The sequence below is a fragment of the Periplaneta americana genome, chromosome 7 (assembly GCF_040183065.1).
Source record: "Periplaneta americana isolate PAMFEO1 chromosome 7, P.americana_PAMFEO1_priV1, whole genome shotgun sequence".
NCBI lineage: Eukaryota > Metazoa > Arthropoda > Insecta > Blattodea > Blattidae > Periplaneta > Periplaneta americana.
This window is the reverse complement of record NC_091123.1, coordinates 7,099,469-7,125,123: the sequence shown is the minus strand read 5'-3', so window position 1 is coordinate 7,125,123 and position 25,655 is coordinate 7,099,469. Positions and strand designations below refer to the sequence as shown.

The 25,655-nt window shown below is 36.8% G+C and overlaps 1 protein-coding gene across 3 annotated transcripts in view; it reads left to right on the top strand.

Annotated features, from left to right (window-relative positions):
- Window positions 1-3,573: 3,573 nt before the first annotated feature.
- Window positions 3,574-25,655, top strand: part of LOC138702845 (uncharacterized) — a 277,446-nt gene continuing 255,364 nt past the window's right edge. For all 3 annotated transcript variants that reach the window (XM_069830191.1, XM_069830190.1, XM_069830188.1), the window contains exon 1: window positions 3,574-3,955. In XM_069830191.1, the coding sequence (XP_069686292.1) occupies window positions 3,901-3,955 (55 nt within the window). In that variant the 5' untranslated portion in view covers window positions 3,574-3,900. The remainder of the gene's footprint in view (window positions 3,956-25,655) is intronic.

The following is a 25,655-nucleotide window of genomic DNA, read 5'->3' as shown; positions in this document are numbered from 1 at the left end:
GAGGCCGAGGGAAAACGACCTTTGAGGAGGCCGAGACGTTGATGGGACGATAATATTAAAATGGATTTGAGGGAGGTGGGATATGATGATAGAGACTGGATTAATCTTGCTCAGAATAGGGACCGATGGCGGGCTTATGTGAGAGCGGCAATGAACTTGCGGGTTCCTTAAAAGTCATTTGTAAGTTGTAAGTAAATGCTATTTAAATGTTCCAATGAGTTGTATATGTTGTGAATGTGATGTTATGAAAAGCAGGATTCGGTATCAGTAATAGTAATTATGAGGAATGTTTAAGGTGGTGGTTTTAAGTGCTACACCCGGTATAGTTAATTTCAATACGTATATTTTGAAGCAGAGAGGTTCTTACGATTATTAGCCTTCGGCGTAGCTCAGGGGTTGGGAGCATTTGTCTACTGATCCGGAGCTACGCTTGGTAGTGAGTTTGATTCCCACTTGGGCTGATTATAAGCTTGTTTTTTTGCCGAGGTTTTCCCAACTGTAAGTCGAATGTCAGGTAATCATATGGTGAATCCTCGGCCTCATCTCGCTAAATATCATGTCGCTCTCACCAATTACATCGATGCTAAATAGCCTAGTAGTTGATATTGCGTCGTTAAATAACCTACTAAATAATCAAAGAATAATGAATAATAATATTTATCTGTTTAAACTGAGCTATGTATGGTAGAAATGAGCAGCAATTATACGAAAACTTGTATTCGGATTTTATCTTTGTGGACAGATGTTCCTTTTGAGTAAATATAATCTGTTATCTTATCGGTTAGCAATAAAATGAAATGAGGGCTGATTTTTTGTTAGTTTATTACATTCTATTTCCTTATGGTGTCTATCGCATATTATGATCCTTGTCTAATCTTGATTTACCATATTATCACAATCTAATACAGTCACGAAGCTCAGTACGTAGTAAATATGCATCCATAGATAGTTGTTAGCCACTAGGATCGCTAATATCGCCTCATCACAGACAATGCGAAATAGTACAGCCACAGTCTATTGTTCCTAGCACCCTCACAACTCAAACTTCGTGACTGTATATTCTAGACTGATATTATGGCGTATACCAGCGTTTCTCAAACTTTTCTGAACTGGGGACCATTCTTTTAAGTCAGAACAGTTCCGTGGACCACCTTAAAGGCTCATTCACAATGAAAATTAAACATAACGTAAGCGTTAACTTAAGAATATACACGTTACGGTAAAATCAAGAAGTCATACCATCATTCACGATGGGAACATAAACATAACCGCAAACATACTTGGTAACCATGGAAACGTAACAACGACGCCATTTCCTCATATTCTGTCGTATACTTCAGCGCTCCACGATTGTGTTCTGTTTGCAAATCACGTAAGCATAAGCATGAAAGTTTGGAGTTTGCAAACTTCCATGTTAACGTCTTACGGTAATGTTTATGTCAATGCTTATGTGAATCATTGTGAATGATCCCATTTGGTAGCCTGGGCGCAAACTTCTGTGTTTATGTTACGGTTATGTTTAATTTTCATTGTGAATGGGCCTTTACTCTTGTTCCTTTTGAAAGCAAATTTATCATTTATGTAGCATATTTTAATACCAGTATACTTAAATTTTATTGTAGAAATAATCAATTAAAATTAATTTAATTCAATTAATTTTTATAGTTAGTAGCCTATTAACTAGTTAAGTTAATGTTAATAGAAGAAAATTTCTTATATCGTTTTTTTGAAAAAAAAAAACAGAAATAAAAAAAAATAATGCAGAAACATGCCCGATTTTCAACACGTAAAGATGCAATTTTGCATGTTCTATTATTATTGGTGTACGACGTACAGCACGTGACCATTTAAATGTGCAGACTAAGTGTCGGCAAAACTATTAAGAAAGTCATAAATACATGAAAAGGTTCGGTACTTTGGTTCTGTTATGAATTCGGGTGATCCCTGGCTGGGTTACAGGCATAGCGCCAGATGTGCACGGAAAAATTGGCGAGAAACACCACGTTCATAGTGCTTTAAATTCCACTTTTGTTGCTGAGAGTAACGTGGGAAAGCGATAGACGGGTAAGGTAAATAAATTGCCTAAAATGTCAGTTACTTACTTATTTACTTACTTACTTACTTACTTATTGGCTTTTAAGGAACCCGGAGGTTCATTGCTGCCCTCACATAAGCCCGCCATTGGTCCCTATCCTGAGCAAGATTAATCCATTCTCTATCATCATATCCCACCTTTCCTAACGGTCTTTTTCCCTCCGGCCTCCCAACTAACACTCTATATGCATTTATGGATTCGCCCATACGTGCTACATGCCCTGCCCATCTCAAACGTCTGGATTTAATGTTCCTAATTATGTCAGGTGAAGAATACAATGTGTGCAGTTCTGTGTTGTGTAACTTTCTCCAGTCTCCTGTAACTTCATCCCTTTTAGCCCCAAATATTTTCCTAAGCACCTTATTCTCAAACACCCTTAACTATGTTCCTCTCTCAAAGTGAGAGTCCAAGTTTCACAACCATAAAGAACAACCTGTAATAAAAGTGTTTTATAAATTCTAACTTTCAGACTTTTTGACAGCAGACTGGATGATAAAAGTTTCTCAACCGAATAATAACAGGCATTTCCCATATTTTTTCTGCGTTTAATTTCCTCCCGAGTATCATTTATATTTGTTACTGTTGCTCCCAGATATTTGAATTTTTCCACCTCTTCGAAGGATAACTCTTCAATTTTTATGTTTCCATTTCGTACAATATTCTGGCCACGAGACATAATCATATGCTTAGTCTTTTCGGGATTTACTTCCAACCCTATCGCGGTACTTGCTTCAACTAGAATTTCTGCGTTTTCCCTAATCGTTTGTGGATTTTCTCCTAACATATTCACGTCATCCGCATAGACAAGAAGCTTATGTAACCCGTTCAATTCCAAACCCTCTGTGTTATCCTGGACTTTCCTAATGGCATATTCTAGAGCAAAGTTAAAAAGTAAAGGTGATAGTGCATCTCCCTGCTTTAGCCCGCAGTGAATTGGAAAAGCATCAGACAGAAACTGGCCTATACGGACTCTGCTGTACGTTTTACTAAGACACATTTTAATTAATCGAACTAGTTTCTTGGGAATACCAAATTCAATAAGAATATTATATAAAACTTCTCTCTTAACCGAGTCATACGCCTTTTTGAAATCTATGAATAACTGATGTACGGTAAGGTAAAATACATTTCATAAAATGTCAGTACTGGGAGAAAAAGTGAAAGGCGATAGCCATGTGTCATTTACAAACTCTGAAATTTTCAGCTATAGTGTGATACGCAATTCGTTTGAATTTTATTTTTTCTTCTGTCTTTTTTGAAGGACCACAAGGGCAGATATCGAGGACTACAGGTTGTCCGCGGACCATAGTTTGAGAAACGCTGGCGTATACGATACAATGTGAGAAAGCCTACGAGACTGGCTCTTCTAGTGTAGCGGTTACATGCTAGATGTCACCCCAATACGCGTTGCGCTGCGCGTGTACAATAAAGTCGAGACGGATTCGCATTATAGTTCCTGTTCTGTTCTCTCGTCCTAGTTACTACCATTCATTGTTACGATCTGTGCGCCCTCACTCCCATCTGGTGGCAGCTCTGTTCAGGGCGCGCTCCACAATTCGTAGTGCAGTTCTAATCGTTCGAATTTGCAAAGCGGTCGGTTTGGTACAATCAAATTACTGTCTTTGTGCAAAATGTGTTACGAAATGGATTTGTTGCAGTACGAAAATGTAGTATAGGAATCTTTTGAAACATACCGATATTTATTATTACGTGTATTTGCTGAAAATGAGGAACTGACATTCTTGCAAGAGTCTGTTCGGTGTATTGTTGTTTGGTTAAGTTGACAAATTAGTGTTATTTCAAGAATGATACAATATCGCATCCTCTTGGCTGTCGTTCTAGTCTTCGCTCACCACCAAGGTAAGTTTTATACATAAAAAACTTCATATCATGTAGCCTAGTGTCTTGCATATTCTGTTGTACTCGAGCCTTCGTAACCTGTGTGTTCGTAGTTATTTTTTATAAGCAACGAAAGAACGAATGTTTACAGGGAACTACTAACCTTTTCTGCAGTTCAACGCAATAGGTGGCAAGCAAATTATACAAGATTACACGAGTGCGTGAAAAATCACTGAAAGGAGTGCCGGGTCGTGTTCTTAAAAGTAGGTTAAGTGCAACAGGGGCTTCTAAGCCGGGTGGCATTATACGTACATTATATCCTTGTCTACTAATGTCATGCTCATGCTCGCGTTCCTATTGGTTAATATGTCGAATTAAATTTGCGATAACGTTTTCGTTTGAAGTCTTGTGTTGCCATGCGATATTTAATTTTAACTAAATTTATACATGAAATGCCAGATAAGTTTTAAGGGCAGAGCTAGGGGACATCGTTGTATATAGAACACGGTTAAACGAAGTATTTTCCCTGGACCAAAAATACAAGATGCGTTGCTCGTTTCACCTTATGATGAATAAGTGTCGGGGAAAGTGTCTTATTTTAGGTTATAATTCAGAACTTGTTCAATATTTAATAAGATGTTTAGGATTAGTGTAAAACTGGCATATGTGCAACGACGTCTCCTAGCAAATTCAGTGAAATGATGCGGAATCTACAACTAACATTTATCATTTCACTACCGTAATACTGAAGACAGTATTTTACCAGTTTTACTGTGTGAAGTCAAAATCTTACTGATTCAAATTAATGGCATTTCATTAGATTTAGATTACTAGTTTGGTGTGAGAAATTTACTTAAATCAAGTAATTTTCCAAGGACTTGCTGAAACATACCATTACATACCATACTGGTGTTGTGGAAGAGAAGGCCTGATGGCCTTAACTACACCAGAATAAATAAATAAATTACATAGGTACACAATACCGTAAAACTACTGGTACCAATGCTTCCAAATTTTTACCACTCATTAAATAGGTGCAGATCTGTATGAAACTGTAGAATTACTTATTTTGGTGAATATTTAGTAATTTAATAATTGTTTAAATTCTTATTACTAAAAAATTAATGTTAACCCAACATAAAATTTTTATAAACTAGCACAATTTTGAAGCTACATTAAAAATTCTAGAGTTTTCAGCATCACAGCATAGTCATAAAAGAGTGTACAAAGTTTCAGGCCTCTAGGTTTAATAGTTCACATGCTATGTGTACCTAAAAGTGAAAAAAATAAATAAATAATTTGCGGAAAAATGCAGTTGAAGTTTGCATAACTTCACCCCTGTTTTAAAATATCCCAGGACCATATTCTTCATTCTGCTGGCTCTCATCTTCTCTCTTTTTTTTTTTGTTTCTTTTTTTTTTTTATTCTGCCTTCCTTTGTGGATTCTACATTTCGCCTTTCTGTTTGTTTAACACGATTGATGTCGAAGACCCTCAATGCCCTCAACATATTACCCCCAGGTTTAAATGTAAATATTTCATATATATTTTTTTTTAATTTCTTAGTGAATTCGCATATGAAGGCATATAAATTATATACATATATTCTTGTTCAGGAAGACGCGCTTTTCAAAATGAGAGTAGTAAAACATCGAAAATTTTTATAATTTTCACGACATCTGCCCTTAATAGAAGACAGAAGAGCCACCAAATATCAAATATGTACCGTAACAAAAAATATTAAACTATGAATAGGCCTAGAGGAGGAATATTTTTAGGACAATGTATGGAATTATTTCTTTTCAGAGGCGGAATGGAAATTATTTTATTAATTTATTTTCTGTCAGATAAATTTAACAACATTAGGGAAGACGTACTATAAGAGTTAAAATGTACAGTAGATGAAAACTAATTTAATTAATATGTGGGAAATAGCAAAAAATATGTGTTTAACCACAAAAATAAATGACATTAATTATTGGAACGCATTGCTGGTTGTTTGTACACTGTGGAGTCATTAGATATCGGTCCGTGCTTCTGTTAAAAATGTGTGAAGGTATCATAGAATGAAGTGAACTTGGCTGCATGTCGAGAATTTGTCTAGAAAACCAAAATAATATTTTATCCAGTGTATGACATATATTTTATTCAAAATCATTTTGAAATTAGCTTTTAAAGGTTAATACTGACGTAGTTGATGTTAAAACAGAAATGAAAATAGATTATAATAAAAGAGAATAGCTGTTTATTAGTGTTTTTTGACCTGAAAATTAAAATAAAATAAAATAGTAGTAAACTTCCCTTGATCACATAAGTAAAACTTATCAATTTTTATTATGAATGTCTATTTTGAACAGATCACTTCGAAGTTAGTATTTTTTTTAATTCCGAAAAAGATTTTGATTTCGAATTTTTTTTCTATGCTTTCGTTAGGCATTTATGAATCCTAAAAATTACAGCGCGATTGATTGACTATCATAGCAGCTACGACATGATAATGTTTAATGGTGCTGCAAATAGAGTCCTCGTCTGCTAGCTACAGACTATTCTCCACTGACCGCACGAATCAGCTGGAAGCTTTCTTTCTCCTTCGGCCTGGTTAGCTCAGTTCATGGCGGAATGGCTCAGTTAGTATAGCGCTGGCCTTCTATGCGCGAGGTTGCGGGTTGGATTCCGGGCCAGGTCGATGGCATTTAAGTGTGCTTAAATGCGACAGGCTCATGTCAGTAGATTTACTGGCATGTAAAAGAACTCCTGTGGAACAAAATTCTGGCACAGTGGTGACGCTGATATAACCTCGGCAGTTGCGAGCGTCGTTAAATAAAACATGACATATAACATTCTTTCTCCCTCTCCCTTCTGCATATTCCGATACACTCCTTACCCGATACCCTGCCAGGGATAATTTCTATCCTCCTAACAAAATATAATAATTATTTTAATACGAGTATGAAGTAAGCAAAGAAAATAATATTGATGTATTATCATCATCCTCAAGCTGACAACAATCAATAACTTAAGAATTATACAACTTATCCTAAGCCTGCTCATGGATATAATTTGTTATTATGATCAAGATGCAAGACAAGGAACTCAGTGCGACCAAGCGTTGAGCCAGAATAATAATAATAATAAAAAAAAATAATAATAATAATGTTATGTATGTTATTTTCTATCTAGGATTCTATCCTCCCCTCATCATAAATCTTAATTCGCACCCTAAAAGTTCAAATTCTTTGTTTTATGATGATTCTCATGAACTCACACAACCACCAACTACTTAAGGTGTTGTAGAAACTTGGGAAAACTGAAGTAGGTATATTTATAACTTAAATTATTGTCTGAGAAATGCATGTGTAAATGTAGGTAACTGTCGACAATGGTTGCTTTATGAAAAAAAAAAAAAAAAAAAACTCTCTTATAGCTGAATTGTGCCTCTCAGTTAATTTTCTTTTTCTTTTTCTTTATCATACCCCGTTTCTTCTCCTTTCGGTGATTTCGTTTCTTCCATGGGGTTGCTTCGCATCTAAAGATGACTCCATACTAATACAGGTCTTTCACTGCAAACCCAGCTTTCTCCAGTCTTTTCTATTTTCTGCCTTCATCTTTGTCTCCTCATATGATCCATATAAATTTTCTTAATGTCGTCTATCATCTGACATCTTCTTCTGCCCCGAACTCTCACCATTCCTTCCAGTGCATCCTTCAGTAGGCAGTAACCCAACCAATTCATTTTCCTCTTCCTGATCAGTTTCAGCATCATTCTTTCTTCACCCACTCTTTCCAACACAGCTTCATTTCTTATTCTGTCTGTCCACTTCACACGTTCCATTCTTCTTCATATACACATTTTAGATGATTCTATTCGCTTCTCTTCACTTCGTCGTAATATCCATGTTTCTGCTTCATAAAATTGCACACTCCATACAAAGCACTTCAGTAGTCTCTTCCTTAGTTCTTTTTTCAGAGATCCTCAGAAGATGCTACTTTTTCTATTTAAAGCTTCCTTGGCCATTGCTATCCTCCTTTTGACTTCCTGGCAGCAGCTCTTGTTACTGCTTATAGTACATCCCAAGCATTTGATGCTTTCTACTTCCTCTCTCAAATTTTAATTTTTTGGACTATGGTTCTTTTTAAAGAAAAAACCCCTTCAATTATTATCTATGGACTCTACGCAACATTATCTTGCAGAGGCATCTACAGTCTCAAACAGAAAGTAACCCGAAGTAAAATTTGTCATAAATCCAGGAAAATAATGTGGGGAGAAGAGAAACTGGTCGGTAAATTTTGTCTGAAGCGCTCTTAATCGGAGACGGTTATTTTACGTGCCGTAATATACGATTCCTGACTTCGTTTCAAAGAAGTCAAGCTGCACTTTGTATAACCTCTGTAGAGGATTTCACATTAAGAAAAAAGCATTGAGCATGTGGGGCTATTCCATCAAATGACCAGTTGCCATAGAAACGCCTACCTACCACATAGTTTGTACAATGTATTAGGCAAGGCCCATAAAACAAATGCTTTTTTCTTAACGTAGAATCCTCCACCCTCATCAGCTGAATTTGAACCTACGAACCTTGGTTCCAGTTACTTCTCTTTCTTTACCGAAGGAGTAACTGTTGTTTGTGTAACATTCCACAACACTACGTAGAGTAAATTGGGAGTACAGCAAGGCAACGCTTTAACACCATTAACACAATTAGCTCAACAACTCTTGATAGAGATGTTTGAACAATGGAAAGTGGCCTTATTTATTAAATAAACAATTGAAGGCAGAGGACGTAATCACAGCCAACAAGATTATAAACAACCTGATTGCAACAGCCAGGATTTGCATGAATAATAAACTTACATGTTATATTCCGAATCATACGTGAAAGGAATATTCTTCGAAAATTACGCCTTGTCGATGGTTTTATATACATTTAATTGTACATACAGTCGTATATTTCGAAGAAAATGTATTTTTCATCCATAGTTTTGTATTAGGTTGCTTAATAAATAATGTCGGGTTTTCCTTTTTTTTTAATGTCACCAGGTTGTCCTTCGACAGTTCTGGTCTTCTCTCCTGGTAGCGGCTTAAGTGACAGATTATGTTGTTATTATCATAGCAAGCTGTGGTTACTATCGGAACGAAAGCCTTTTCTTCAGAAAAATACCGTAGGTCAAGATTTATAGCTTCACATACCTCGATTTCTACAAACAATAAATACCTACTTATAGGGACTCTAATATGCTCCCAACAACCTGAAAAAAAGTTTACTAAAATGAAGATTTTCTTAAGCTATTTTTTGAAAATCAGTTTTTGTTTCTTACAGTTTGTAATGAAAGTTTTTAAGCCCCTTTTACAGTAACATTCTTAACTGAAGTCGATTTCTGTATGGAAGTTCGGAGTGGATTTTGGACAGCTGCCTTCTTAGACGGGATTCGAAGCGGCCAACGTGGCTTCCACGAATATCTTTGAGGTGTTCAATGTCTGCATCATTTTATGTCTACAAATGTTAAATATCTTCCATAGAGACGGCTTAAAATAAACACAGCCCAGCACATGACTTCTAAGAGACCGTTACTCTGTCGTCTAGCATAACTTTATTTGTTCAATGACAATATGTAGCACAGTTGTTGTTGCAAATTCCGCAAGTATGTCTATCAGCCAGAAATCCGCTGCTCTCTGAGGGAGAAACAAACACTTCTTTGTTAAGGATGTTCTTTCATTCCTGCCTGGAACGCCTGCACCAACTGCACCTTGTCATTGCGACATTGTTGAGAAAAGCAGAGGTGAACCACCGCACTGATTTAGTATGCTAGAGGTCGCGGGATCGATGCCCGAAGCCGGATGTTCTTGTGTGTAATCAGAATGGTTCTTCTTTGTCTTCGTCAACTTTTTCTGCTATGTAATCCAGGAAATACTCTGGTCTAAATATAAACTGTAAGACACAATCTTCAGCCTTTTTTTCTGGCACTACTTTTGTCTTGCGAGTTATTCTATTTTATGCATTTTCCATTACTCATTTTATTATGAACTAGCCGTACCCGTGCGCTCCGCTGCACCTGTTAGAAATAAATATAAAGTAATTACATAATTAAAATAGGACGTTTGATCCAGGGAACATTCGTGTTTGATAGAAGGATAAATCGTTTAACATGTTATTTAATTTAAATTGTATTTAAATAATTAAATGCGGTCACTTTGGTCCAGAGAGCAATCATTTGGTGCAATGACAATTCCTTTAACATGTTTCTTAATTGTTATTACATGCAACCATAGTTTAATGAACACTGACACATCATTTAGTTTTAATGTGTATACTTTATATTACTTGCTGTATGTTTCAGAAGTTACTGTAATAACATTGTAGAATTATGTCCATCTAGAGAAACTACACTTTTCAATGGTGAAATAATAATTAAACAATTAATTAGCTTCCGATATTACTTCATAAAAACACAGAATCATTCTCATAGGCTATGTTTAATAGCTTTCGATTGTTGTTGTTCAAGGCTCCTTATAGACGAAGTCATTTGTTTTTATTTCAGTACAGCGCCTTAGATGGCGTTGTTATTGTAATTTTAAAACTCATTTATCTCATTAAATATCAGTCCTATCAAAATTTTGTATAGAATAAACCTTATCGGAGTTTAATTTTAAAGAAACTTTTGTTATGTAACATTTTTCATGAAAGTCAATAATAAGCGAGATATTTCGATTTACTTAATTCAGGCCCCCTTATAACCCCCCTTTTAAATGAAATATTTTGAATGCCATATAGCCTAAAATCTAAGTTACAACGAACTTAATTTATATTCCAATTTTCATATAAATCGGTTCAGCCATTATCGCGTGAAAAGGTAACAAACATCCAGACAGACAGACAGACAAAAATTTCAAAAAAGCGATTTTCGGTTTCAGAATGGTTAATTATACATGTTAACACCAATTATTTTTGGAAAATCGAAAATTACCAGAAAAAATTTGGCTACAGATTTATTATTAGTATAGATTATGTTTTTATAGCCTACGCTTCAGTATTATTTATGAACGCTTTCTCATCGGACAAGAAATTATTTCCGTTATTCTTTATGTATTATTTGTTTGGGTATTTTCTCTCGTGCCTTGTTTAAGAATGGCGTTTTGAACTCGTGCTCCGACCCTACTGGGTTCGAATCCAGCTTGGGTTGATTATCTGCTCGGTTTCTCTTTTTCCAAGGCTCTCTTCAATTGTAAGTCGCTATACTGTTAAGAGATCTGGATTCTATTCCGCACAAAAAGTTTGGCATAATACCTGTATCAAGCAGTTTACTATAATGACTATAAATATGTCCGTCCCTCACCGAGTATGAACGGGGATCCGTGGTGAAACAATAATACAGAATTTATCTGCTTACTGTAACAATTTCCTCTGATTGAGGTTCTGGCTGATATGTAGGCCTACATCTATTATCAGGCAGTACATCTCACTTGACGATATGTGTCAGAGGAAGAATTTGAAGGGTTCAGAGCCATAGTGGGCCCTGAGAACTTACAATATATTTATTTTGTGCGAGATCGTGCGTATTTGCTTGTTTTCCGCACAGAACCAATACGCGGTAAGTGTGAAATACCACATTCAGTATTCCCAACGTAACACACATAACAATTTCCCTCTTCTTACCGCTTAAGCGCGACATTCATTTTACTGCTTTAGGCTTTTAACATATTATTTTTAGAGACGTTTAACATAGTAATAATTATAAATTGGAAACTTACCACTGCAATTTCACCTAAATTGCAATGTTAATTATTGTTTTTAAATATTTGCAAAAATTAAGTAAAGTCTACTACTCCACGAAACTTATAGCATTCCTGATACAAGTAACATTAAGGAAGCCGTGAAAAAATCAACTAGATTCCAGTTGCCGATGTTATTACTGCAATATGTTATATAAATAATATTGTTAAAATATTAAAATGAAAAATAAATCATTACATAACCTTACCGTTTGTTTTAAATTCGCATTTATAGACTGGGGGGGGGGGAAAGACAGACGTATATCACTGCCTGCTGGAGTATAGTAAACACAGAAAACATTTTATAGCAACAATGTTGAAGAAAGATATTTTGGTGTTCTGAAGTTGCCGTCATTAAACAGAAACCAAGATGGAGATTTCATTGCAACTAATTAGAAATTCGTCTTTCAGGTATGTAATAAACGATCTTCGCACAAAATAATGTACGATACACGAGCGGTATGTTTGTTTTCATGTTCTCGGAAATTAAAAAAGCTCAACTACGTTTCGCTTTTTCAATCTTTTCCTCGACCATGAAAACGTCAACATACCGCTCTTGTAACGCATATTACTATTCCCCTATCAAGCCGTTTTCGTGCCTTGCAGTTTATACTGGAAGGTGTTATTTTGGTTATGTCCTTTTTCATACACCGTTAGCCCTGAGAACTTACAGTAGGCCTATATTTATTTTCCCCTATCAAGCCGTTTTCGTGCCTTGCAGTTTATATTGGAAGATGTTATTTTGGTTATGTCCTTTTTCATACAATACTGATCAAGGTGGGTTCGACCTGATGATTTTGAGAGGTTCCCTTTTTAGGGTTGTCCAGAGTAAGGGCGAGAACCTTGGAATCATCAGGTAACATTTTTCTATAAATTGGACTTTGTGAGGTGCTGTGATGAAGGGCAGTCGGCAACCGTGCGTAGAAGACATTTCCTTGGCCAGGACAGGTCGTAAAGAAGAGAAAATCCGTCGTGGAGGAGCTGTAACCGGTACCGTGGATTGACCCCGGGTCCAGCGGGACGTAAATCTCTGCGGAAAGGTGAGCGAGACGCGGAAATGAGCTGCTGCAACAGCTGCACCCCGCCTTGGTGAAGGACCTGCTGGCTGCTTTGCTAAATTAGGTCCGCGATATCAGATTCCGGTCGCGCTAAGCCAAGTTTATACCCTCGTCTGTCCGCAAAGCGTGTATTAATTTATAAACAATGTTGTCAGCTTTAAGAAGGCGTCTGGTGTTCCCGTTTCACGTAATAAATTGTGAACGTTACGTGTTACTGCAGTGGATACAGCAACATTTCTTAATTTCTTATAACGAAGCTGCTGATTTTTAGGCACTAAAAACAGTTGAAATAGGCAGGAAAAAGAGGCATTCAAAATTCTAAAATAGGCATTTAAAAAGGCACCAACAAATTTCTAATTCTCAACGGCTAACACGACCATAGCGTAGCATTATACACTACTTTCTATAGGAATGTCATTATGGCAGTGAATAATTAAATATTCGTCCAAATGTTGTAATGAGAACTGATGTCTATTGTCTGTAAGAATGTTCTTAAATTGGGAGAAACTCCCTTCCACTTCACGTGAAATGATGGGGCAATACTTTAGGGATCCAATCTCAGCTGGGGACCAAACCAGTGGGAACGCAGTAATGTCAATGCATTTTCCAATCAGTGCTTCTGATGACTTTTGATTTGGCATATCTCCACGGCATACTTCACGTATTTTTTTTAGTTGGTTCAGCAACTTCAAACCGGTAGGCAAGCACCTTAACCGACTGAGCCTCGCCGGTGGCTTTTCACGTATTACAGCAGAAAACTCCACTCCATACTGAATTAAAAAACTCACAAAATGGATACACAGTTTAAAAAAAACTACCCTAGTCAACTATCACAATGATTCATGCGGCTTTCAAAATACATTTTTTTCTGATTGGTTGATTTTAAATTATTCGATTTCTCCGCGCTCTGGTGGCAATAAAACGTAACACACAGAATTATCGATATTCTATATCATTTCCCTCAACTAGATAAAAAAGAAACAAATTACAGATTCAAAAAATATCGATAGAATGATCAGTAAATTCAAGTACCGTATAATATATAATACGGATATTTAGGCAACTTTTAGGCATTATAAGCAAATAGGCATTTACTAGTGAAATAGCCAATTAGAGGCACTATAGAATTCTCATATTATAATACAATGTCTTAAAATGGATATGTAACCTAAAATCTTCCGCCTTCAGGTTAAGGATTAATATAGGCATAAATCTGCACTACATTATTGTTACTACTATTAAGCCTACTTCTGCCTCTATTACTACTGTAGGTTTACTATTCTACTATTATTACTATTACAATTACTGTTACCCAGTGGCGTAGCATGAAATTTTGAGCAGGGGAAGCTAACTCAAGTTGTCTTTCATGCAATATGAGAAAACGTATTACAAAAATATAGTCTTAAAATAAATAGTAGTCAATGTCAAGTCAGCAGTCGAAGATTGGTTGGAACCTCGTAAGTAACACCAATAAGGCATGACCTCAAATGGTACGTAGTAAAATATGATTTCACGGTTTACACATCAAATAGACACGTATAGTATAACACTAGCTCACTCCCTGTCATACTTAGAGAAATCACAATATTAACGGTCAATAGATACAGTACGTAAGTATGCGTCTGTCTTTTGGTTGTGTCCTTCATTGACAGCAAGGGAGTCGGTCATTTGTTTTTTAAATCACACTTTTGTTCGTAAGTCAGTCTTGATAACAGAACTGCCCTAAATAATTCAAGTAAATTGGTGTCAGGAACTGTTATTTCGCTCATTATTTATTATATCAGCCACAATGCACACTAACACTTCAACTGAACACAACTCACGAAAAGGGATAACTCGGAAACTACTTATTTTCAATGTCAAAGCTAGCTTCCTGCGAGCCTTGCGACCAGTGTAATTTAGTTAGAAAGGGATGGAAAATCTGCGGGGTGAGTTACACAGAAGAATGAGTGTAAGAAACCAGTCTGCTTGGAAGCTGGTGTGTGCAGGCTTCTTGTTTACTGCTGCATCACAAATCATCCTGAGCTGCCGCATCACAATATTTAAGGCGTAAAGATAAATTTTATTAAAATTAATAAATAATTTTGTTCATAGACTGCAGGTTTATTATGAAATTATTAACTGGGGAAGCTGAGCTTTTTAGCTTACATTGACTCTACACCACTGCTGTTACTGCTATTGCTGCTCGTACTAGACAGCTTGAAGTGACAGGCAATGCTGTCCATATATACTCGTATACAGCATTTCTTTAGGAAAATCCTTTGCTGTCAGACTAGAGTCGTGCAAAACCGGTTACGAAAAATATAAATTATATATTGCTATTGAACGCCTGGCGCTGTAGTCAGTATTCAAAGCTCTTTCGTCTCATGGAGTGTCTCAGGTTCGGTTTATCGAATATTCGAGTTGTTTCTCACGCTTTGTGAGTGGACGGCAAAGGCAGACCACATTGAGCCATGCAGGAGTTACAAGAGTCCTTGAAAGGACGCGATTATCATCGTGTAGGCCTAGACCTACCATTTAATTGACAATTCTTCCCTTTCTTACTTCAATCAATCAATCAATCAATCAATCAATCAATCAATCAATCAATCAATCAATCAATCAATCAATCAATCAATCAATCAATCAATCAATCAATCAATCAATCAATCAATCAATCAATCAACCAATAAATAAATAAATAAATAAATAAATAAATAAATAAAGCAATTAATTATCCATCGACTTATTGATTCATTCATCCATGGATTCATTTATTAATTCATTGACTGATTGATTCACTAATCGGTTCTTTCATTCATTAATTGAAAAAAAAATGGTTTATTTAACGATGCTCGCAACTGCAGAGGTTATATCAGCGTCGCCGGTGTGCCAGAATTGTGTTCCACAAGTGTTCTTTTACATGCCAGTAAAGCTACTGACATGAGTCTGTCGCATTTAAGCACACTTAAATGCCATCGACCTGAACCATGGCTAACTAGAACCTAACTTCTAATTTTTATTTGCAACACATAGTTATTTTTTATTTCCAATTCACTGCGGGCTAAAGCAAGGAGATGCACTATCACCTTTACTTTTTAACTTCGCTCTAGAATATGCCATTAGGAAAGTTCAGGATAACACAGAGGGTTTGGAATTGAACGGGTTACATAAGCTTCTTGTCTATGCGGATGACGTGAATATGTTAGGAGAAAATCCACAAACAATTAGGGAAAACGCGGAAATTCTTGTTGAAGCAAGTAAAGCGATAGGGTTGGAAGTAAATCTCGAAAAGACTAAGTATATGATTATGTCTCGTGACCAGAATATTGTACGAAATGGAACTATAAAAATTGGAGATTTATCCTTCGAAGAGGTGGAAAAATTCAAATATCTTGGAGCAACAGTAACAAATCTAAATGACACTCGGGAGGAAATTAAACGCAGAATAAATATGGGTAATGCCTGTTATTATTCGGTTGAGAAGCTTTTGTCATCTAGTCTTCTGTCAAAAAGTCTGAAAGTTAGAATTTATAAAACAGTTATATTACCGGTTGTTCTGTATGGCTGTGAAACTTGGACTCTCACTTTGAGAGAGGAACAGAGATTAAGGGTGTTTGAGAATAAGGTTCTTAGGAAAATATTTGGGGCTAAGCGGGATGAAGTTACAGGAGAATGGAGAAAGTTACACAACGCAGAACTGCACGCATTGTATTCTTCACCTGACATAATTAGGAACATAAAATGCAGACGTTTGAGATGGGCAGGACATGTAGCACGTATGGGCGAATCCAGAAATGCACATAGAGTGTTAGTTGGGAGGCCCCGGCCGGAGGGAAAAAGACCTTTGGGGAGGCCGAGACGTAGATGGGAAGATAATATTAAAATGGATTTGAGGGAGGTGGGATATGATGGTGGAGACTGGATTAATCTTGCTCAGGATAGGGACCAATGGCGGGCTTATGTGAGGGCGGCAATGAACCTACGGGTTCCTTAAAAGCCAGTAAGTAAGTAAGTAAGTAAGTAAGTAAGTAAGTAAGTAAGTAAGTAAGTAAGTAAGTAAGTAAGTAAGTAAGTAGGTAAGTAAGTAAGTAAGTAAGTAAGTAAGTTATTTTGATTAAACCATGTGCTTTCTTCTCTTCGACTCCATTAAAGAAATTTAGAAGCATTATGCAAGATCACCTTTAGTAGGCAGAAAAATTGGTCGTATTACAGAGTTCGAAACTAAATTTTATTTCTTCATTGAAAGGAAATTAGGTTAAAAATTCATAAAATAAATATTTGAAAGTAATTTTAACAGTAAACGAAAATTCAGCACTCAAACCCATTCCATGGCCTCTAGTTTTCGAGACTTTTATAGCTTGCAAACACTGGCTTTGTATACAAATGCGAAAGCATTCCATTGTTGCGCGTTGCCGTGAAAACGAGAACTGGTAGCATAGTAAATAACGAAGTGGCGTATGCTGTTATGCGTGCACTTCTCAGTCTCGGAAATTTCAGAGCTCAGCATCAATCAACGTCGGGCATTTCGGGCCCCGAGGCAGAATTATTCGAATAACCATAATAATGAAACGTCGGCCTGAAAGAGCGATGTAACGGATACTAATGATGGCGTCATTCTTCGTCAAGTTCATTTGTTAAACTTACAAAAAAATACTCTTTGTGTGCGGAAGGGATGTCCAATGGCAACAGATATGATGACATTACATGGCTTTTATTTGTCTAGTCTTATCTATGTGTGCTATGTAATGATGGCGATAATAATGGTAGATTAAAACAGCAACAACTTATTATGTCCTACAAATGGCCCGACAAGCGGAAGCTTTATATAGGTCTATCGTAATTCTCGCAGTATCCCGTTAGTAATTCAGTGATATGAAAAGTGCGGGAAAGGTCTGTTATACGAAAACTATGGCTGTACTGTTATCAGGTGAGTAAACCAGTGTTTTTATTTATGTACTGTAGATAGTGGTTGAGAACAGAAGAATATGAGACAAAGATTCTGTGACGTATGCCCTTTACTTTTGCAGTTGTAAGAGAACACCAGTCAGCTTGGTAATTATAACGTGCATGTAAGTTTTGCTTGCTTCATAATCGCAGTAGAAAATAGATGAAGCATTTAGAGGGCGCTCTACATAAGTCTTCCTCCGCAGATAGGGTTGCTCATCTAAGACACAGAAGTAACTGCATTAATTAACATTAGCTAGTATTGCTTGACGCTAACATCTGTAATACAGGTAAGCACACTGTTCTAGCATTAGTGACTGTGCCATGTCGAACCTCGAACCAAAGGAGAAGAGAAATCCAGTAAAGATAACTATACTGTGTATTTAGAATAAATTATTATCCCTGAGCTAAAGACTTTGGCTAACTTAGTAGATGTTGTTGCAAAATATACAATTAAAATTAGTGTGTTTCAACAGCGAATAAAGACGAGTATTTTCCCTGGACCAAAAAAAATTTACTTTCCCTCCCGCAAAGAAGTCTGTATCGAAGATAACCGCGTGAATACGTCTCTGATACCGAGAATTGATATTAAGGTAAACGTCAGCAGTGACAATCAACATCTCTTCTTTCCACATACTCTGAAAACCATGTACATCTTCGCTGTGCTTGGACTCCTGGGGGTAGCCATCTTGTATGCATTGAGAGTAAACATGTCGGTCGCTATAGCAACCATCGTACTCTATCGTTTGCTACCCTTGCGTATATCCCAGCTCCCATTTGCGCTGCAAACGCCTCGACTTTGTGAATTTTCTCTCTTCACTCAAATTCATTCGCGAATTTTTCAATTTACCTTGTCGACTACTGATTTTTGCTCAATTGAGATTGTAGCCTGGTTCATTGCGAATCGTTTTGCACCACTGCGAACGTTCTATCGTTTCGAATTTTCGAGTTGCACTCCCTCGACTGCCACCCGACCCGCAAATTCGTGCCCTAACTTTCCTCTTCCAGCATATCGCTTGATAATGTCACCCACTACAAATGAAGGCCACGTTGGATACAGTTATTCTTTGTCCGTCGATCCATTGGAATAATAATAATAATAATAATAATAATAATAATAATAATAATAATAATAATAATAATAATAATATGTCATGTAATTTAGAAATTATAGGTGCGAAAAAACTAGCCTGAAAATGTTTCTGTCGACTTTCTAGGATGGCACTCTAGTACTGGACAGAACTTATTTAGACGTAATCACATAGCCTAAAAAAATCAGCAGATGATTGGCAAGCATTTTCCCTGGAAAGATTACTTCACAAACTTCTCTGTACAGTTGGCTTTGATTTCTCGCAACGTTATGGTACTGTTCTTTTTAGCTACTTACCTGAATTCCAGAGTCGTTCCTTGCTGGAATAAAGATAGCAAGAAATATTATTGGTTCTTAACGTGGGAAACAGGAAAATCCGGAAAATCTTAACGGGCACCTTGCCCACCATACTTGTCGTTGTGGATTCTTCAAGTGAAAAATACGAGGCTTGACCGTGACTCGAACCCGGACGGCTTGCGTGTGGGACGAAGATCTAATCTCTTAGCTGCCGCAGAATTTTTTTGGGGGGGATTATAAAGAATACCTTTTGTATACAATCCATGAAACAATAGTTTATATACTTATTTGGATGCATATTTAATGATTTTGGTTGGTCTTTTGGGCAATAGTTTTAAAAAGTAATTTATAGGCTAAGCAATAACATAATTCGCAGGACGATAAAAAATTGTACATTATGCAACGAGCCTATAATGGTAGTAATTAAGACGCGAGTATGTTTATGAAACGAGCGCGAGTTTCATAATTTTCATACGAGCGTCTTAATTACCATTATAGGCAAGTTTCATACGACTTTTTATGCTCGACCATATTTCTAACTTGAAATTATTCATAAGTATTCATGTTATTCTTATCTGACTGGGGAGCGGAACTGACCTTGTGCAATATCTCGTAAATCGTGAGATGTGCGCAGACGCGAAAGTATTGATTTTTTCCGAGAAACAAATGTAATTGACCTTGATATAATCTAAAGAGTGAAATAAACATTAATTTTGATATAACCTTGAAATTGATTTAGACATTGAAAAACGAGATGACAAATTGAATTTGTTTGAATATTATTTCCAATTAACGCTAATTATTATAGTAACAGAACGTAACCTTCTGCGACAGTATTGGATTTCCAGCCTCCGTGACGTTTCGCTAGTTGTCTTTCGATTGCATATCCGAGAATAATCGATACTTGCGCTTTCATATTGCTATAATGGTGTTTTCTGATTGGTGGAACACCTGAACTTTAATGAATAGGTGTACTTTAATGAGGTCCATTAAAGGGCTGCTACCAGGTGTATAATTACTACATTTCGGCATGGTTGAGCATACAATGTGTTAAGATACACGTAAAACGTATAATGATACAGTATATGTAATCTTTGTGATACATTTTTTAATCGGGGTTAAAATGTTGGCCAGTATTTGAAGCAGTGTATCCTCCATAGAAAGCCATAATCCACGTACACCAGAAATGTCTTGTTCACATTTCGGACGGATTGCTGAGTTGATAATGTAGCTGACTGTGACATGCCTTTGAGTTTGAGATTGCCTGTCACACAGTCGAGAGTCAAGGATATTAAATACAGGGGCAGAGTACCGTTCATAACGTGATGGGTCTTCCGGTGCTCTTATTACAAGTACAGAGACTGTTTAGTTTCCAAATACAAACAAATGTGAAGGAGATGCGGCACATCAGGGGTGGGGAAAATTTATTGCTTATCCTGCCCCTTTATATGCATAGAATATTTTGGCAGTTCAGATCGTAGTAGCTTTATTTATTCAGAACGCCTCCCTCTAACTCCGGATACACTGCAACTCAATGGTTATTTGTGCCCGCCATCACACTTTTTAATTTGTTACCGCCGCCTGAATCTGGATGCTAAAACACAAAACACATGTCTACGAAACAGGGAACTTGGTAATTTCGCCTGGAATCCCCTCATTCTAGAACAGAAATAGCTTGCCAGTAATTTTGGCCTAATTTCCTCTTACTTTGAAGCATAAACAGATGGCCAGTAATTTTGCTTAGAGATTATTATGATACAAGTACAGGTGTCCAGTAAATTTTCTTGGAGCACTCTTATTTTAGGATAGAAACACCTGACCGATAGTTTTGCCCAGCATTTTCATTCAGGGACTATCGTTTTTCTTCTCAGTTCTGAAAGAAAACACGGCTAAGATACAACAGTGATATTTGCATTGCGTACGTCAAGCAGCCGCCAGTTTTCAAGTACTGTATTGTGAGTTCTCTGTGCAATGTAACAGTCTAAGGGGTTAGGTACAACTTACAGCAATAAAATTTTTGGAAATATTCAACATTTTTTTCTCCATTACTGTATACTGTACAATAATGAAAATTGGTACGTGTAAAACACTGTCCTTCTGATACATAAAAATATTTTTAAGATTAAAAAAAATAACTCATAAACTTGTTAACTTTTTCATGTTCTCTCTCTTTTATTTTATTGCTGAAACTCATGTTTACAATATCATGCTCTTTCAACTACATTCCTTAATAAATAATATTTTTTTTTTTATTTTGTGTTAGCAGAAAATACTGATATTTGACCATTTTTAAATGAATTTATTTTTTATAAGACAATCTATCAAAGATAGATGAGTGATCTTGCATCATATTGTAGATATAACATGCGTAAATACAAAAAAATTTCATCACAGAATGTTGGATAGTTTTTTTAGTTATGTGGAAAACGCTTCATCACTGCACAGTAAACTGAATTTTGAAAAAAAAAAAATGTAAATAATTTTTTTTAAATCGTAAAAAAATATATATTTTTTTTCATATAGTAGAAGGACAGTGTTTTACACATACTAATTTTCATTATCGTACAAGATACAGTAATGGAAGGGAAAAAAAATTGAATATTTACAAAATTTTACTACTGTAAGCTGTACCTAACCTCTTATACTGATGTTACAATAACGTATCTGTTTTGCACTGTGAAGTAAGGTAAGCATGTGATATTCACATTTCGTACGTCAAGCAGGCCGGTTTTCAAAGTGTGCTGCGCGAACCACCCGTTGTCCGGCGTTGAACTGAATCCTAGTACCTGTGTGCACGATGCTTGGAGTGACGAAAGTGCAATTTATAAATGTGGGATGTTCGACAAGAATATGTTGGGGTTACAGTCTGAGCTTAAACTCGTGCATACAGAGGCGTTACCCATGGAAATAATACTTGCCCCATTAGACATTTAGGAAAAATTGCAAGATAGAGTATTGGTTCCTTTATTAGATGCATGTTTTGGCGTAGTATATTAAGCCCTGGTGTTCGAGGACAACATTCAGTATTCACTCTGTATAAAACTCTTATAAATTATTAGTAGATGTAAAAAAATGGGAAAGTTGTGTATTCACAAGGTTTTACAGGCTTTCGTCGAACTGCGTTTTTATCAATTGGCACAACCTAAGTTATGTTCCTTTGGTTCTTGGACTCCAGAGTGCTTCTGGCTGAACTCCTGTCTTCGTAGCCCATATCTGCTCCTCCACTGCTCTCACTATGAGGGCAGAGGGCGCTGAGCTACTTCTGTCTCACCGCATCGCATCGGTCAGTTTTCGTTTTCTGCTGAATCTCTGTCCTTCGGTCCTCAGTGGGGCATTTTTAGATTAATCATAGTCTATTCGCTTTATGTTGTATTTTGTAATTCTGATACTATTTTCGCTTCATATAGCCTAGTCTGACAGTGTGATTAGTGTAATATTAATGTAGCTAGTCGCGGACAGCCGATGAGAGGTGGTCCTCCAGTTTGGGAGTTGGGCGAAGGGTTAACAACCCATCACCGTAAAAAACAGCTTGTTACGAATCCTTCAAATAGGCCTCGGAGCAGAGCATGTAGCACGTATGGGCGAATACAGAAATGCATATAGAGTGTTAGTTGGGAAGCCGGAGGGAAAAAGACCTTTAGGGAAGCCGAGACGTAAATGGGAAGTTAATATTAAAATGGATTTGAGGGAGGTGGGATATGATGATAGAGAATGGATTAATCTTGCTCAGGATAGGGACCAATGGCGGGCTTATGTGAGGGCGGCAATGAACCTCCGGGTTCCTTAAAAGCCAGTAAGTAAGTAAGTAAGTAAGTAAGTAAGTAAGTAAGTAAGTAAGTAAGTAAGTAAGTAAGTAAGTAAGTCGGCGACATACTGTATGCAATAGAGAGAGAGAAAGGAACTGGCTACTCTACTCAATTATCTCCTAGCTTAGTTGCCTCATAAGTGGTGCCTTGGCATATACTGTGGAATCTCGGCCACCAAGTCACTCAGTTGAGTGCGCTCCTTGTATAATGGCAGTTACTTAATATATGTCAACATATATGTCGAACATGAAGTAAGGCCACAAAGGGAAAAACACTAGAGGAGGATTCGATCCTGTGCTGTGGATTGAACTTTGGCGTAGCTCAGTGATTAGAGCGCTTAGTACGTAGAACCAAGGACCCGTGCTCGATCCCCAGCGCCGGAGAGAAATTTTTCTCCTCTAATATCAATTGTTACCATAACAGATAGATTCTGTAGGATCAAAAAATTAATCTTTACGTAGAATCACTTGTCTTCGAACGGTTGACTAAACAACAACATAGTCTGACTTTTTCCAAAGTGAGTCAATTTTTTTAACAATATTCTTTGAGACCTGAAAGAAAAAAAGTTAATAAACAAAGTGCATTCTTTCAGATAGATCTACACCAGACAAATCCGACGATACGATCTGGTCGACGTACGACCAACCACTGACGAGCAGTGTTGCCAACACATAAATTGTATCTCCGTCAGAATCCGTCAAAATAAAAAAAATAATAAGACCCAATATATATATATATATATATATATATATATATATATAAAAGCAAGTTTTAGCACAACTTACTTACCAATTGTGATTACAATAATCATTCCTCAACTTGACTCGATTACGAGGCAATCTGAAACAGGGGATTCTCAAACATAGTACGGAACAGGCAGGGCTGTTCAAATAAAAAGTGAATTCTCCCGAAAATTAAACAATTAAAATAACAGCAGCTAAAAATGTTAAAAGATTATGTAAATCGTAATTTCCGCCAGAAAATCCGTCACCCGTCAAAGCCATTTTTTTCCCTTCCGCTACGTTGAAATTCCGTCAATTTTGACGTAATTTCCGTCCAGTTGGCGACACTGCTGACAAGATATGGACCCATAGAACTTGCGGAACATTCTAGTTATGGAGAAGAACTCATACGTCCTATAATTGACAAAACACAATATCGACTCAGAACATCGACGCTGGAAGTCACATAGTGAGACAAGAGCGTCGTTAAATAAATATGAAGAAGAAGAAGAAGAAGAAGAAGAACTCGCGGAACGTTGCGCTATAAGGTCAATTTGCGTAGGTGCGCAGTGGCGTAAAAGGAGTGTGAGGAATGATGCATATCAAACTTTAGTCCTTTGGCTACATAACCCCAATGTCACCATTCGATTCGGTTCAATAGTTTAGCAACAGTGAATTAAGCAAACAAATCACTAGTAAAATCGTGACATCAAATTTCACTACATGTCATCCAGGACGGGAGTGATTTTAAAGTCATATTCACGACAAAATGAGCGAATTACCATAATACTCATAATGTGGAAAATGACGATCCTGCAGGCATTATTTTGAACTACTATATCACCGCCAGTATTGATAAGCTTCCTCCTTGAAAACGGAATATGTTAACTATGCAATGAAACTTCTAAAATCAGTTTTTCAGTCAATTTATCTCGACTCGGCAGTTGCTTAAGGCAAAGAGATGACGTAATTGGGATGTCATCGCAACTCTCACACTCGTTTGATATTTCAACAGTTCGTTCGGAATGTGCATTTTCTGCCGCTTAAATATGAACCAGTCGGGACAGAAATTATGGACAAGAATTGTTTATTCAGGTTCAAGAAAGGAACGCTCATAAAGAAGGCAGTGCGGGATATAGCCGTCTAGGTTCTGACGTTTACTCCACAAGTGTATGGAGCAATAATTTACAAGTTGCAAAGGAAAGTTCTTGTGAAGTACAGGGCTGTATTTTACTCTGCACACAATAGCCTGTTTTTATCAGCTGATAGTTAAAAGTGACGTCATAATTCACTCTATTTAGTTATTTTTAAAATAAAAGATCAATTACATTTATTCTTTCTCTAAATACGTGACAAATATAATTAACATTACTACTTATGCAATCCTTTCACAGTAGGCAAATCGGTGTATGAAGGCCGTTCGGAAAGTAAGAGCCAGTTGAACATTAAACAGAAGCGAAATATACAGAGACATTTTGTTGTCTCTGGTATGGACCGTCAGAAATTGTTTCAATATAATCATGTAGTTATTAAAATCTGGTTTTTTCAGGTATAGCTCCCTGAAAAGCTGACTTGAATAATTTCGAGGGAAAAATTGTTCTATGTATCGAACCCGGGACCTTCGTGCATTCAGTGCTGGGCTCTGGCGTTCTATCACCTCACTTGAGGTATGTGGATATTAGGGGAAAATTGAGCCGAGGTCTGGTATAGTTCCTGGGTTGTTCAGTCGGTAGAGCGTTGGCGCAATCAGCCAAAGATCCCGGGTTCGATACCAGGCCCTGGAGTTATCGGGTAGTTATCATTCTCTCATAGTTCGACATAAGAGATTGTAAACCTTCAATAGAAGACGAATTTTAGGTCCACCTTCGAAGTATGTTAGTTCAGTGGGAATCTTTAAGAGGTCAATAACTGCCATATTGTTATCCGATCCAAATTTTTCCCATCGTGTTTTGCGTGGTAATGTACTCCCTGATTCTTTTTGTTTTCATTTCCATTTCTTTTAACATGGAACGTGTTTCTGTGTACCACTCGGAAAAAAAAAGTAATAAAGATTAC